The sequence below is a fragment of the Hyla sarda genome, chromosome 9 (genome assembly GCF_029499605.1).
Source record: "Hyla sarda isolate aHylSar1 chromosome 9, aHylSar1.hap1, whole genome shotgun sequence".
NCBI lineage: Eukaryota > Metazoa > Chordata > Amphibia > Anura > Hylidae > Hyla > Hyla sarda.
This window is the reverse complement of record NC_079197.1, coordinates 99,195,344-99,209,900: the sequence shown is the minus strand read 5'-3', so window position 1 is coordinate 99,209,900 and position 14,557 is coordinate 99,195,344. Positions and strand designations below refer to the sequence as shown.

Below are 14,557 nucleotides of genomic sequence, written 5' to 3'. Positions count from 1 at the left end.
TACTTCGGGATAATCCGGCCTGTTTATATAAACAATAGATTTTTTAAAGTCATCATTTCCGTTATACTCGTCATACATGAGGCACTCTGTTTCCATATGAAGAAAATTATCTTTGGAAGCCATCAGCAAGCAGCACAGCTCTTGGCGACTATTTATTTATTAATTTTTAAATATTTTCCCTTGTGAAAATGAAAAATTTAGGGTAACACAATCATTTTAGTAAAATACATATTTTTTTTTTATTTTCCCATCCAACTTTAATGAAAATTTGTCAAACACCTGTGGGGTGTTAAGGCTCACTATACCCCTTGTTACGTTCCGCGAGGGGAGTAGTTTCCAAAATGGGGTCACATGTGGGTATTTATTTTTTTGCTTTTATGTCAGAACCGCTGTAAAATCAGCCACCCCTGTGCAAATCACCAATTTAGACCTCAAATGTACATAGTGCGGTCTCACTCCTGAGCCTTGTTGTGCATCTGCAGAGCATTTTACACCCACATATGGGGTATTTCCGTACTCAGGAGAAATTGCATTACAAATTTTGGGGGTCTTTTTTTCCTTTTACCTCTTGTGAAAATAAAAGTATGGGGCAACACCAGCATGTTAGTGTAACTTTTTTTTTACACTAACAGGCTGGTGTAGACCCCAACTTTTTCTTTTCAAGGGGTAAAAGGAGAAAGAGCCCCCCAAAATTTGTTACCCAATTGCTCCCGAGTACGGAAATACCCCATATGTGGCCCTAAACTGTTTCCTTGAAATACGACAGGGCTCCGAACTGAGAGAGCGCCATGCGCATTGAGGACTAAATTTGGGATTGCATAGGGGAGGACATAGGGGTAGTCCACGCCAGTGATTCCTACACAGGGTGCCTCCAGCTGTTGCTAAACTCCCAGCATGCCTGGACAGTCAGTGGCTGTCCGGAAATGCTGGGAGTTGTTGTATTGCAAAAGCTGGAGGATTCGTTTTGGAAACACTGCCATACGATACGTTTTTTGTTTTTATCGGGGAGGGGGGCAGTGTAAGCGGGTGTATATGTAGTGTTTTAACCTTTTATTTTGTGGTAGTGTAGTGTTTTTAGGGTACATTCGCACTGGCGGGGGTTTGCTAAGAGTTTGCGCCATGGCAGAAAATTAGCTGCAGCTCAAACTTGAAACAGGAAACTCACTGTAAACCCGCCCATGTGAATGTACCCTGTACATTCACATGGGGGGGGGGCAAACCTCAAGCTGTTGCATAACTACAACTCCCAGCATGCACAGACAGACCGTGCATGCTGAGAGTTGTACTTCTGAACAGCTAAAGGCACACTGGTTGGAAAACCTTCAGTTAGGTTCTGTTATCTAACTTGGTATTTTCCAACCAGTGTGCCTACAGCTGTTGCAAAACTACAACTCCCAGCATGTACTGATCTCGAAGGGCATGCTGGGAGATGGGGTTCTACAACAGCTGAAGGTACGCAACTACAACTCCCAGCATGGTGTGACAGCCTTTTGCTGTTCCTGCATGCTGGGAGTTGTAGTTTTGCAAGATCTAGAGGGCCACAGTTTAGAGACCACTGCACAGGGAAAGTGTACCCCTCTAAATCTTGTAAAACTACAAATCCCAGCATGGCCAAATGGCTGTCTGGGCATGCTGGGAGTTGTAGTTTTGCAACATCTGGAGGGCTACAGTTTAGAGACCACTGTATTGTGGTTTCCAAACTGTAGCCCTCCAGATGTTGCTAGGCAACTACTCACCGGCTTCCATAGTATGTACCAGGAAGCCGCAAGTCATCGCCGCCGACGACTATCACAGGTAATGGACCTCCACCGCGGCCGGTCATGCCACAGTTCCCCCGTTCTGCCCGGATTACCGTTGGTGGGCTAAACAGGGGAACCGAACTTTAACCCCTCCTCCCCCGATCTGCTGTTGGTCGGTCACTCTTGACCGACAATAGGAGGGGTGGCCACCTCACTCCTATCCCTTCAGTGAAACAGGAGGTGTCTTGGACACCCCTGATCCCCCTTATTTTATGGGTCAGCGGAGACCCGTATGACCCGAAATCGCCCAATGTGATTCATTCAGCAGGCATCCCGGTCCGGCTAGCGGCGGGGACCGGAATTCCCACGGGCGTACCCATACGCCCTACGTCCTTAAGGACTTAGGATGCAGGGCATATGCATACGCCCTGTGTCATGAAGATGTTAAAAAAGAATGACGTTTTCTATGTTTTATTTGTGTTTAAAAAAGCTGCCACTAGGTGTCTCCCTACTTGTCCAGAGCACAATTCCCCTCATCTCTTGCACAGACTTTGAACTCCTGCTGGCCTGGCAGAAGTCCAAATTCAGGAAATGTAGTCTGGAGTGCTGAGGGGTATGTGTACAGCCTTAGCCAATCATAGTTCATCTCACAAACTGAACTTCTTTGGGATGTGTGTTACAGAGTGAGGGAGAAAGTTCTCCACTGTATGGCTTCAGATGATGTCACGCCTGCTGGGCGTCTGGCAATTTTCCCTTTTTAGAGTCCGAAACAAGAACTTATCCAGTTCAACCTCTAAACATGCTCATGAAGATGCTGGGTGGCACCATATATCAAACAAAAAGCAAAAGGCTCCGGCGCTTGTAGTGTAAAAGTTAACAGCAGTTATTTAGAACATCAGTAACATCGAACACAATATAGCTGAGGCATCTTAACTAGGTGCCCACAATATGCTGGACACCTAGTCACGGCTGTGGCATAACTATATTGTTTTTCCAATGTTACTGCCATTTTAAATAAAGAAGCTGTGACACACTTTTACACTACAAGCTCCAGGGTTTTGTTTGATTAATGTTTTCTATTTTAGATAATAACAGTACAGTATATCACTAGGATAGGAGCCTATTGATTGGTGGGAGAGTTTTACCTCCGGGATCCTGGATAAAGGGACACATGTTTCTCCTGCACAGCTGTTTAAAGGGGTACTCCACTGGAAATCAACTCCTGCCAGAAAGTTAATCACATTAGTAAATTACTTCTATTAAAAAATCTTAATCCTTCCTGTACTTATCAGCTGCTGTTATGATCCACAGGAAGTTATTTTCTTTTTGAACTTCCTATCTGTCTGACCACAGTGCTCTCTGCTGACACCTCTGTCCATTTTAAGAACTGTCCGGATAGGTTTTCTATGGGGATTTGGTCCTACTATGGACAGTTCCTAAAATGAACAGAGGTGTCAGCAGAGAGCACTGTAGTCAGGCAGAAAGGAAATTCAAAAAGAAAAGAACTTCCTGTGGATCATACAGCAACTGATAAGTACTGGAAGGATGGAGACGTTTTAATAAAAGTAATTTACTAATCAATTTAACTTTCTGGCAACAGTTGATTTAAAAGGGAATGTTTTCCAGTGGAGTACCCCTTTAAGCCAATAGGGAAAATGTATATGTAGGGAGAATCAGGGTCTTGGCAAGAGGACCCCCACTGAGTAGAAATAATGACATATCCTAGTGGAATGCTATCACTTCCTATGGTGGGATACCTCCCTTAAGTGTCATAAGACAATTTTTTATTTATAGAAGGGGGAAAAAACAAACTTCTTCAAATTCTACACATGACTTACTGTAGTTGTATTTGAGAGTGCCCTCTGTGGTTTGCACACTGTGATAAGCATTCCACTGTGGTGAATAACTGCACTGGAGGCTGCAGGATCTTTAGTTTTCGATCACCAAGGCATGATCCAAATGTGTGAATTCAGACATTGTATAGGAATTCATTTATATGTATATGCTGCATAATAAATTGTGTAATTGTAACTTTATGACATTGCAGTGAACAAAGATTGAGTGAATTGTTGCACAATGCGTTTTTCTGGCAAGAGAATTTCTAAAATAAACTGTATTCCTAATGAGAGAGTTGGAACGGTCCCATATTCTGGGTGCAGCAAATGAGGCTTGTCTTCTTCTATGGTCTATGAGACCGGGGCTTTCTGCTGGATGTCACAGCAACATTACTGGAGTCTCCATAGAGAACTAGTGACGAGCTGGAACAAAATAGAGTAACCTTCAGAGTGAATGGAAGTGGTGTCAGGAAGACAGCAGAGCTCTGTGTCCTTTTATAAATGCAGATCCTGTAGACTCTTTTCTTCTTATGTAGCCTTGAAAACTAAGAACATAGTTGTTTTTTAATTGTTTTCTAATGATGTGCAAAGAGAGTTACCAAGTAATCTAACCTTGTGTATGTCCAACGTCAGTAGAGTGCATAACAATACGTAGGATTAGTAGGAATATGTTATTTGGTGTACTTTGCTATACATTTTATAATAAATGTGATATCATGAAAAACCAATAATACCATCCTGTAAATTCCCCTATATTAACATATAATGTAAAACAATAGTACTGTATATACTCGAGTATAAGCCGAGTTTTTCAGCACGATTTTTCGTGCTGAAAACGCCCCCCTCGGCTTATACTCGAGTGAACTCTCTGCCTGTCAATCCCTTCTCAGTGGTCTTCAACCTGCGGACCTCCAGATGTTACAAAACTATAGCCCGCAAAGACCAATCCTCCTCACCGGACGATCCCTGCAGCATAGATGGCCCGGACCAGCTCACCCTAACTTCCCGCCGAGGGGAGGGGAGTACAAAACAAAAGGGGGGGGGGGGTGGTCTGGATGATGACGAAGGCCGCAGTGGTCTTCAATCTGCGGACCTCCAGAGGTTTCGAAACTACAACACCCAGGCATGCTGGGAGTTGTAGTTTTGCAACCTCTGGAGGTCCGCAGGTTGAAGACCACTGATGAAGGGATTGACAGGTGGTGATGATGAAGGGGGGGGAGGAATGACAAAGGCCGCAGTGGTCTTCAACCTGCGGACCTCCAGAGGTTGCAAAACTACAACTCCCAGCATGCCCGGACAGCCGATGGCTGTCCGGGCATGCAGGGAGTTGTAGTTTTGCAACCTCTGGAGGTCCGCAGGTTGAAGACCACTGAGAAGGGACTGACAGGCGGTGATGATGACGGGGGTCTGGATGATGACATGGGGGGGATGATGTATTTCCCACCCTAGGCTTATAGTCGAGTCAATTACTTTTCCTGGGTTTTTGGGGTAAAATTAGGGGCCTCGGCTTATATTCGGGTCGGCTTATACTCGAGTATATACGGTATTCAATCTTTTTCTGCCAGGGTTATTTTGTATTAGCTTCCTTTTCAAATTTTTTGTTCTCCTGGAGCTAGAAAGAGGAGACTAGATGCTATGATGTCCATATTTCACACACACACACACACGAAGGTATGCTGCCCCCGATATCTCTCTAGCATACTCGAAGATGAAGCATGGAGGATATTCTAGAGTAGCCCAAGTTGTGATTCAAGCACTAGGGTGAGATATAATGCTAACTATATAGTATAAGCTCATGTGGTTGCTGTAGTCTCTCTGCTTCTTGTTCTTTCAAACTACTTCCTCCTCCTTCCCTCTCCATAGACTTCTATCTATGGGCAGCATGTAAACTGATTCCTCAGTGATCTCCATTTCCTCTGAGAGAGAGCGAGGGAGAGAGAGAAAAAAAGTTTTTTATAGGTTGTATATCTTGGCAAAAAAATACTTCTTTAAAAAAAAATAAAAAAATCACATAAAAAAAAAAAAAAGAAAACTGCCTTTGAAAATCCCACCACTTGGGTTCCCCATACCTCCTGGGACACTGAGTCCCACAGCAGCATCAGCTTGTCCAATGGTCATGGACAAGAGATGGCTGATGGACAAATCTGCAGCAGGAACACAAATTACAGCAACATTACTGTAACACAGAGTTTAACCAATCGTGCCTCCAACTGTTGCAAAACTACAACTGCAAGCATGCCGGGACAGTCAAAGGATGTCTGGGTATGCTGGGTGTTGTAGTTTTGCAAAAGCTGTAGGCACACAGTTGAATGCAACACAGCTGTAAAAAAAAAGTTAGCCAAACACTGTACCTCCAACTATTCTAAAACTACAAGTTCCGACATTACAGGACTGCCTAAGGATGACACACATGAATGACATAGGAAGATATAAGTTATACACTCACCATATTGTCTTTGGTCGTAGAGTACAGGCAATCTCCAATAATCATTGTGTGTGTATACAGCATAAAACCAGGTGAGGAAAGGTTAACAGAGCAGGGCTGCCAGGCTCGCTCCAGAGAGCATTAAGTCAGCAGAGTGAGGAAGAAAGCGGAGTCATGCACAGTGCAGGCAAGAGAAGGACACGGCCCCTCCCTTTGAGAAGATGGAAAAGACAGTGAGCAGTGTTAATGTGCTATTTTTTTGTGAATTATAGGGGATAGACATAAAAATTATGAGGGACATTTATCAATGTTTGCTTATGTATTCTTTTTTTTAGTAATTTTTTCCTTACTTTTTTTTTTTGCTTATGTGTGACTTATTTATCAACTGGTTTCAGCCTGTTGATAATATTAAGCAGTTTTTTTTAGAGGGAATGATGAGTTCTTGGGGCTGGGGTGCACAGGACTGGAATTTTATGAATAGAAAAAGAGGCATTTTTCTTTAAGATACATTACAATGTTTATATTTCTTTGTTCTAATGATATATGCAAAATGTATTGAGACTGCAGCGACCATTTTAAAGGGATTTTCCAGGAACCACAAAAGTTATTACCTCTTACTGGTGCATGTCTTGGAAATATACTTTGAGGTGAAATGGGGGTGACCAACCTGCGACTCTCTCCTGCAGGCAAAGCGATGCCCACATGTGATGTCCAGTAGCTGCACAATGTCGCCATTACATCAGCCACAGTGTATGGCTTTTGGACATTGCATGCGGACATGGTTTTGATGATCGCAATTTGGTTCCATCCCTCTTCTCATCCCGTACAGGGCAGAAGTGGAGCGCCTTGGGGCAGAAGAAGTAATACCTGTTTAGTCCCCTGCAGTAGAAAAGGAGTATTCCTATGTCAGACATATTACATATCCACAGAATAAATAACACTATAAAGCAGCTCAGATTAAGTCAAAGATTAATGAAAAGGTGCAAATCAAAAGCCCCCATATCACATTCCATCACTTATGGTATGTCCTGTGGATATGTCAGTAAATTAGGCAGCACCCTTAAAAAATGTTTGAGAAAATTGGGTTTTATTTACCTATCCTGTAAAATACAGCTACACTTCTGTTTTTGACAGGATGGGTAAATAAACACACACTTTCCTTTAACATTTATGGAGTGCTTCTTATTTACTGTTTGCTACTTATTTACTGACCTATCCATAATATATACCAAAAGTGATAGATGCAAATCTCAACCCTGAGAGACCCACACCAATCACCACGCCAGTACAATGGGCCTAGACGCAACAGATTTAACAGTGGACAAACCCTTTAAAAATGTGATGGGACTTATGGAAGTGTAGAACACCCCTCGTAGTTGTTTCCTTAATCCCAGCCGTCTTTGGCTACCGTATTCTGGAGGTGGTTCAAATCTCAGCCATAATTTTATAAGATGGAAACACCCCTTTACAACATGCACAGAAGGATATTGCTAAACCAGAATCCGGTGCAGCCACAGAAATGTTGTTATAACCAATGATCCATTCTGTTCAGAATACTTCTCTGGCTCAGTCTCACCATGAACTGGGTGACTCCACCAGTGAGGCCAACCTTACAGTTTTAGAAGCAAAGATGTAGGGGAATTGGCATGTGTACTGGCCAACATTGTTGGTGCTGCTGTAGGTAGCCAAAAATAATGCCCCCTGCATCCTGTTGTGTGTCCTGCTGTAGATAGTAACAAGCTAACAAAAAAAAATTCAGCTATTGGCTTCTGTGTTGTTTACCAGATTAACTAGCCTGATCAAACTCTTTTAATATATATATATATATATATATATATATATGTGTGTGTGTGTGTGTGTGTGTATAGCAGGACGGTTTTGAATCCATACTATACTGAAACAATTCTCTACATTTTTTAATATAGCCCTCTGCGTTTTCTTCACCATTCTTTACTTTACTTTACTTTTTTCTATTAACAGGAGGCTGTGAGGACTGCTGAAGATGTCCGATAGTGTGGATATTGAAGAAAAACCTCCAGCCCCCCCTCTTAGAATGAACAGTAATAACCGTGATTCTTCAGCGTTAAATCACTGCTCCAAACCACTACCCATGGCACCTGAAGAGAAGAACAAGAAGGCCAGGCTGCGCTCTATTTTCCCAGGAGGAGGGGATAAAAGTAAAGTTTCATTGTGTAAATAACATTAAAATAGGAACTGTGACTGTCTGTAGTGACATATTTTACTTGTATGCTCCTGAGATGTTTATTGGATTACCGTAAGTGGCTTTTCAATGTTGTACAGAGCAGGATGGGAGGCTCATGTGGTTTGAATTAGGATATATGACAGACACATCCTTGGGAAATTCCAAAATGAAGTGACTCACAGTTGATCAGTGTTGCATAATAATCTTACATTATAGAAAAAGAAATTAACTAACATAAAAAAAAAACATGAATATTAGCCAAATCTTAACATGGATGATGTTCAGTCAAATTAAAAGGACTGGAGAGTGATGTGAGCAAAGAAGTTGAGATTCTTCCACCCCCTGCCCTTAAATGTTCAATAAAGTCTTCAGGATAAGTTGCCCAGTTTAGATGGGCACTGTCAGATAAAAAAAGTTTTTTATAGGTTGTATATCTTGGCAAAAAAATACTTCTTTAAAAAAAAATAAAAAAATCACATAAAAAAAAAAAAAAGAAAACTGCCTTTGAAAATCCCACCACTTGGGTTCCCCATACCTCCTGGGACACTGAGTCCCACAGCAGCATCAGCTTGTCCAATGGTCATGGACAAGAGATGGCTGATGGACAAATCTGCAGCAGGAACACAAATTACAGCAACATTACTGTAACACAGAGTTTAACCAATCGTGCCTCCAACTGTTGCAAAACTACAACTGCAAGCATGCCGGGACAGTCAAAGGATGTCTGGGTATGCTGGGTGTTGTAGTTTTGCAAAAGCTGTAGGCACACAGTTGAATGCAACACAGCTGTAAAAAAAAAGTTAGCCAAACACTGTACCTCCAACTATTCTAAAACTACAAGTTCCGACATTACAGGACTGCCTAAGGATGACACACATGAATGACATAGGAAGAAATAAGTTATACACTCACCATATTGTCTTTGGTCGTAGAGTACAGGCAATCTCCAATAATCATTGTGTGTGTATACAGCATAAAACCAGGTGAGGAAAGGTTAACAGAGCAGGGCTGCCAGGCTCGCTCCAGAGAGCATTAAGTCAGCAGAGTGAGGAAGAAAGCGGAGTCATGCACAGTGCAGGCAAGAGAAGGACACGGCCCCTCCCTTTGAGAAGATGGAAAAGACAGTGAGCAGTGTTAATGTGCTATTTTTTTGTGAATTATAGGGGATAGACATAAAAATTATGAGGGACATTTATCAATGTTTGCTTATGTATTCTTTTTTTTAGTAATTTTTTCCTTACTTTTTTTTTTTGCTTATGTGTGACTTATTTATCAACTGGTTTCAGCCTGTTGATAATTTTCTTTCACGTAAGCAATTTTTCCTATTTTACTTTGATAGTAGCTTTTTCTGCTCCATGTTTGAGCTGGAGTAAATTTAGTCAATTTTCAACCCTGTTGTGACTTTTTTTTGCGCAGGTTCGACTGTCGCAGTTAATAAATGCCTGACGTAGTCCATTTTAAAATTATTACTACGTAGTTAATTTTTGGAAAACTTGCTTTTCTCGCTTTCCAGTCAAAATGTCGCACGAAAAATTGCGTAGTCGCAGTTGCGACAATTTTGCGACAATTATAGTAAAGAAAACCTGACTAAACCCGTTGATAAATGTCCATATAAATGTATATGATCAAGATGAGGTACTGAGTAACATATAATATATTTTTTGTGGGATTTGACATGTTTCACCCGTTTTCCCCTCTGCCTGCACTATCTTTTATTTTCAGTGGTCCCTGAGGTAGTGGGTAGAGACTGGCTGCTATTGGTGTCTCCCATACATTGCACACACTAAAGAGGAGAACCAGCTCTCCTTTATCTCTATAGCATACCCTCAGCAGCCGCAGCATTGAGAACATTATAGAACAGGTCTGAGCATTGTATGCTCAAGCCCTAGGGGTAGATATAACACTTGCTAGAGCTTTAAGCAGCTTCTAAGTGTATCTCTTTCTTCATCTGAAATAAATAGAAAGAAAAAAGACCGGGGAACGGCGCCTCGTGTATTACCCTTAAACACAAACAGCAAGTGTAAATGTGGGAGAAACCCACGGCACTTATAGGTGGCTGCTCACCAGATGTAAATAGAAGTAACGCATATCACCCCAAATAGGGGTACTCACTGATGTCCAAAGGAGGGCTTCAAGCCGGAGGTCACAGGCACATACGTCCTGACGTAGTCATCAAACGGAAAATGGAAAAGGACCTCATTCATCCAGGCGCTGCCGGTTAGGTCATCAGGTGCACAAAATGATGCAATGTATACCTTGGAATATTGTATACATGAAAGTTTATTAAAAAATAATAAACAACATACAGATTACGCGTTTCGAGGGTGACTCCCCTCTTCCTCAGATCAGGTCTGATCTGATCTGAGGAAGAGGGGAGTCACCCTCGAAACGCGTAATCTGTATGTTGTTTATTATTTTTTAATAAACTTTCATGTATACAATATTCCAAGGTATACATTGCATCATTTTGTGCACCTGATGACCTAACCAGCAGCGCCTGGATGAATGAGGTCCTTTTCCATTTTCTTTCTTCATCTGTCGTGCTTTGCTAAGAACTCCTCCTCCTCCTTCCCCTCTCCTTTGACTTCTATGTACAGCATTTAACTGATAGCGGATAGTCTGTCTTGTCTTTGGATTTAACCCCTTGGGGACACAGGGTGTTTTCCTGTTTTTGCACTTTAGTTTTTTCCTCCTTACCTTTTAAAAATCATAACTCTTTCAATTTTGCTCCTAAAAATCCATATGATGGCTTATTTTTTGCGCCACCAATTCTACTTTGTAATGACATCAGTCATTTTACCCAAAAATCTATGGCGAAACTGAAAAAAAAATAATTGTGCCACAAAATTGAAGAAAAAATTCCATTTTGTAACTTTTGGGGGCTTCCGTTTCTACACAGAAAATTTTTGGGTAAAAATTACACCTTATCTTTATTCTGTAGGTCCATACGATTAAAATCATTTCCTACTTATACAGTTTGATTTTGTCATACTTCTGGAAAAAATCATAACTACATCCATGAAAATTTATAAATTAAAAATTGTCATCTTCTGATCCCTATAACTTTTTTTTAATTTTCTGCGTATGGGGTGGTATGAGGGCTGATTTTTGCGCTGTGATCTGAAGTTTTTAGCGGTACCATTTTTGTATTGATCGGACTTTTTGATCACTTTTTATTCATCTTTCTATGATATAAAAAGTGACCAAAAATACACTATTTTGGACTTTGGAAATTTTTTGCGCATACGCCATTGACTGTGTAGTTTAATTATATTTTTATAATTCGTACATTTACGCACACGGCGATACCACATATGTTTATTTTTATTTAAAGAGTTCTTTTTTTAAATGGGAAAAGGAGGGTGATTAAAACTTTTATTAGGGAAGGGGTTAAATGATCTTTTATTCACTTTTATTTTGCAGTGTTATAGCTCCCATAGGGACCTATAACACTGCACACACTGATCTTTTACATTGATCAATGGTGTCTCATAGGAAACCATTGATCAAGGATTCTGCCGCTTGACTGCTCATGCCTGGATCTCAGGCACTGAGCAGTCATTCAGCGATCGGACAGCGAGGAGGAAGGTAGGGGTCCTCCTCCTGTCCTGTAAGCTGTTTGGGATGCCGCGATTTCAACACGGCGATCCCGAACAGCTCCCTGAGCTAACCGGCAATGTCTTACTTTCACTTTTGACTTCACTTTGAACGCCGCTTCTAAAGGGTTAATTGCAATCAGTGCCGCGCACTATTAGCCACGGGTCCCGGCCGTTGTTAGAGGCTGGGTCCGACCCGCTCTGACGGGCGTTATAGAAAGAAAGTGGGCAGAGGGCATATAGGTACGCCCTCCGTCCCCAACAGGCTAAAGAGTACCTGTCATCAAACCATATTTTCCAAACTTAATCAGATTATATTTAACTAACTACTCCCAACACCCCTCCTTGCCTTAAAAAATTTCCGAGCTTTAAAAAGCTCTGTATCATACCTTTCCCCTTTCTCCCATTGTGTGAGCTCCCGGTAGAAGAAAGTGAGCGTTCCCCAGCAGGGGCAACATCACTGAAGCCTGCAAGAGCTGTGACTTGCCATTCTCCGCACGCACTTCCGGAGTTTGGACTTCTGCAAGTCCGGGTGGAGACCAAATGAACTGTTTGGCAACAGAACAGAGCCACCTAGTGGCCATTTTTTTCAATCACATTAAAAACATATAAAGGTTGAGAATTTTAACAGCAAGTAAATAGCAAAGTGTCTTATAATTACATAAGGAACAATACATTAAAAGTTTTTTTTGGTGATAGGTACTCTTTAAAGCATTTTTTCAGAGTAAATGATATGTTTGGGTGGGATGGGCAGGGGCAAAACAGAAGCTTGATCGTACAGAAAGAAGCATATTTCTATTATAAGATACATTACAATGTTTCTCATTCCAAAGTTGATATGATAAACTTTTTTTTATCATGCCCCCTTTCCCATTACCCTTTTAACTGAGCTCAGAGTAGATCTAAAGTGATTGTGTTGAGAACTGTCCAATTTATCTTTTGCAATGTGTAGTACAGCGCAATAATGGGGCATTGCATTACCTCTTCACCTTAGGCCCAACCTGAAAGTATTTCAGCATTATTCACTAGTACATTGACTTTGATTAAAATTACTAGAATGGTTGGTTGTGTAACAGGTCATTTTACTTTACTTAACCCCTTAAGGACGCAGCCCAATTGGGCCTTAAGGACGCAGACAATTTTATTTTTACATTTTTGTTTTTTCATCCTTGCCTTAAAAAAATCATAACTCTTTTATATTTTCATCCACAGACTAGTATGAGGGCTTGTTTTTTGCGCGACCAGTTGTCAGTTGTAATGCCATCACTTACTTTACCATAAAATGTATGGCGCAACAAAAAAAATACTATTTGTGTGGGGAAATTTAAAAAGAAACCGCAATTTAGCAAATTTTGAAAGCTTTTGTTTTCACGCCGTCGAATTTACGGTAAAAATGACATGTTTTATTTATTCTTTGGGTCAATACGATTAAAACATACTTTTCTATTACTGTTGCGCTTAAAAAAAAATCACAAACTTTTTAACCAAATTAGTACGTTTAGTACGTTTTTTCTGTATAAGCGGCGGTATGAGGGCTAATTTTTTGCGCCGTGATCTGTACTTTTTATTGATACTATATTTGCTTATATAAAAATTTTAATACATTTTTTTATTTTTTGGGGGGAATAAAATGTTATAAAAAAGCAGCTATTTTTTTTTTTTTACGTTCACGCCATTCTTCGTACGGTATCATTAACATTTTATTTTAATAGTTCAGATATTTACGCACGCGGCGATACCAAATATGTATATAAAATATGTTTTTAACACTTTTTGGGGGTGAAATAGGGAAAATAGGACAATTTACATTTTTATTAGGGGAGGGGGTTTTTCAAATTTTATAATTTTTTACTTTTACTTTTATTTTTACACTTTAATAGTCCCCATAGGGGACTATTTATAGCAATCATTCGATTGCTAATACTGTTCAGTGCTATGTATAGGACATAGCACTGATCAGGGTTATCGGTCATCTTCTGCTCTGGTCTGCGGGAAGGCAGATCAGAGCAGAAGACTCCGGGAAGACAGCGGAGGCAGGTGAGGGGACCTCCGTCTGCCATGCTGGATGATCGGATCACCGCGGGCGATCCGATCATCCATTTAAGTCACTGCAATGCTGCAGATGCCGTTATCTGTATTGATCACGGCATCTGAGGGCTTAGTGGCGGACATCCGCGGGATGTCCGCCATTACCAGCAGGTCCCTTGCTTCGATCAACAGCCGGGACCTGCCGCGCATGATCCAGGCATCGCTCCGATGCCCACGGTTATGCTTAGGACGTAAATGTTCGTCCTGGTGTGTTTAGTACCAGCTCACCAGGATGTACATTTAAGTCCTTCGTCGTTAAGGGGCTAAAGGGAATTTATCCTCATTGTCAGCAGTGTCACCCTGATACTTACTGGTCTCTGCTCTGTGCCTCCATTCCACTTTGGGGATACAGCAGCCAATTCCGGACAGAAAATGTAATACCAGCCACTGCTGTATCCCCACCTGACCCACACCCCATTCATTTAAATGAGCTGGACGAGTCAGATAGTGACTCCAGTCGGCTAATTTTTGAGCAGACCACGGTTTTCAGTCCGGCAACAAAACCAGTCCAAAAATGAGCCGACCGGAGTCACTATCTGACTTGGTGTAATATCTCATTGAATCGGTCAGTATAATATGTTTCCCTAAACAGGACAGCCTTTTTTAATAAGAAATCCACTTTAGATATAGTGTTATGCTATAATGCCATCTACCGTATGTTGTTCACATCG

The 14,557-nt window shown here is 41.3% G+C and overlaps 1 protein-coding gene across 13 annotated transcripts in view; it reads left to right on the top strand.

Moving 5' to 3' along the window:
- Nucleotides 1–14,557, top strand: part of PAK3 (p21 (RAC1) activated kinase 3) — a 188,285-nt gene that overhangs the window by 115,435 nt on the left and 58,293 nt on the right. For 9 of the 13 annotated variants that reach the window (XM_056540322.1, XM_056540324.1, XM_056540326.1 and 6 more), the window contains one exon: nt 7,980–8,191. In XM_056540322.1, the coding sequence (XP_056396297.1) occupies nt 8,002–8,191 (190 nt within the window). In that variant the 5' untranslated portion in view covers nt 7,980–8,001. The remainder of the gene's footprint in view (nt 1–7,979; nt 8,192–14,557) is intronic. The other 4 variants (XM_056540327.1, XM_056540329.1, XM_056540332.1 and 1 more) reach the window with 1 other exon arrangement.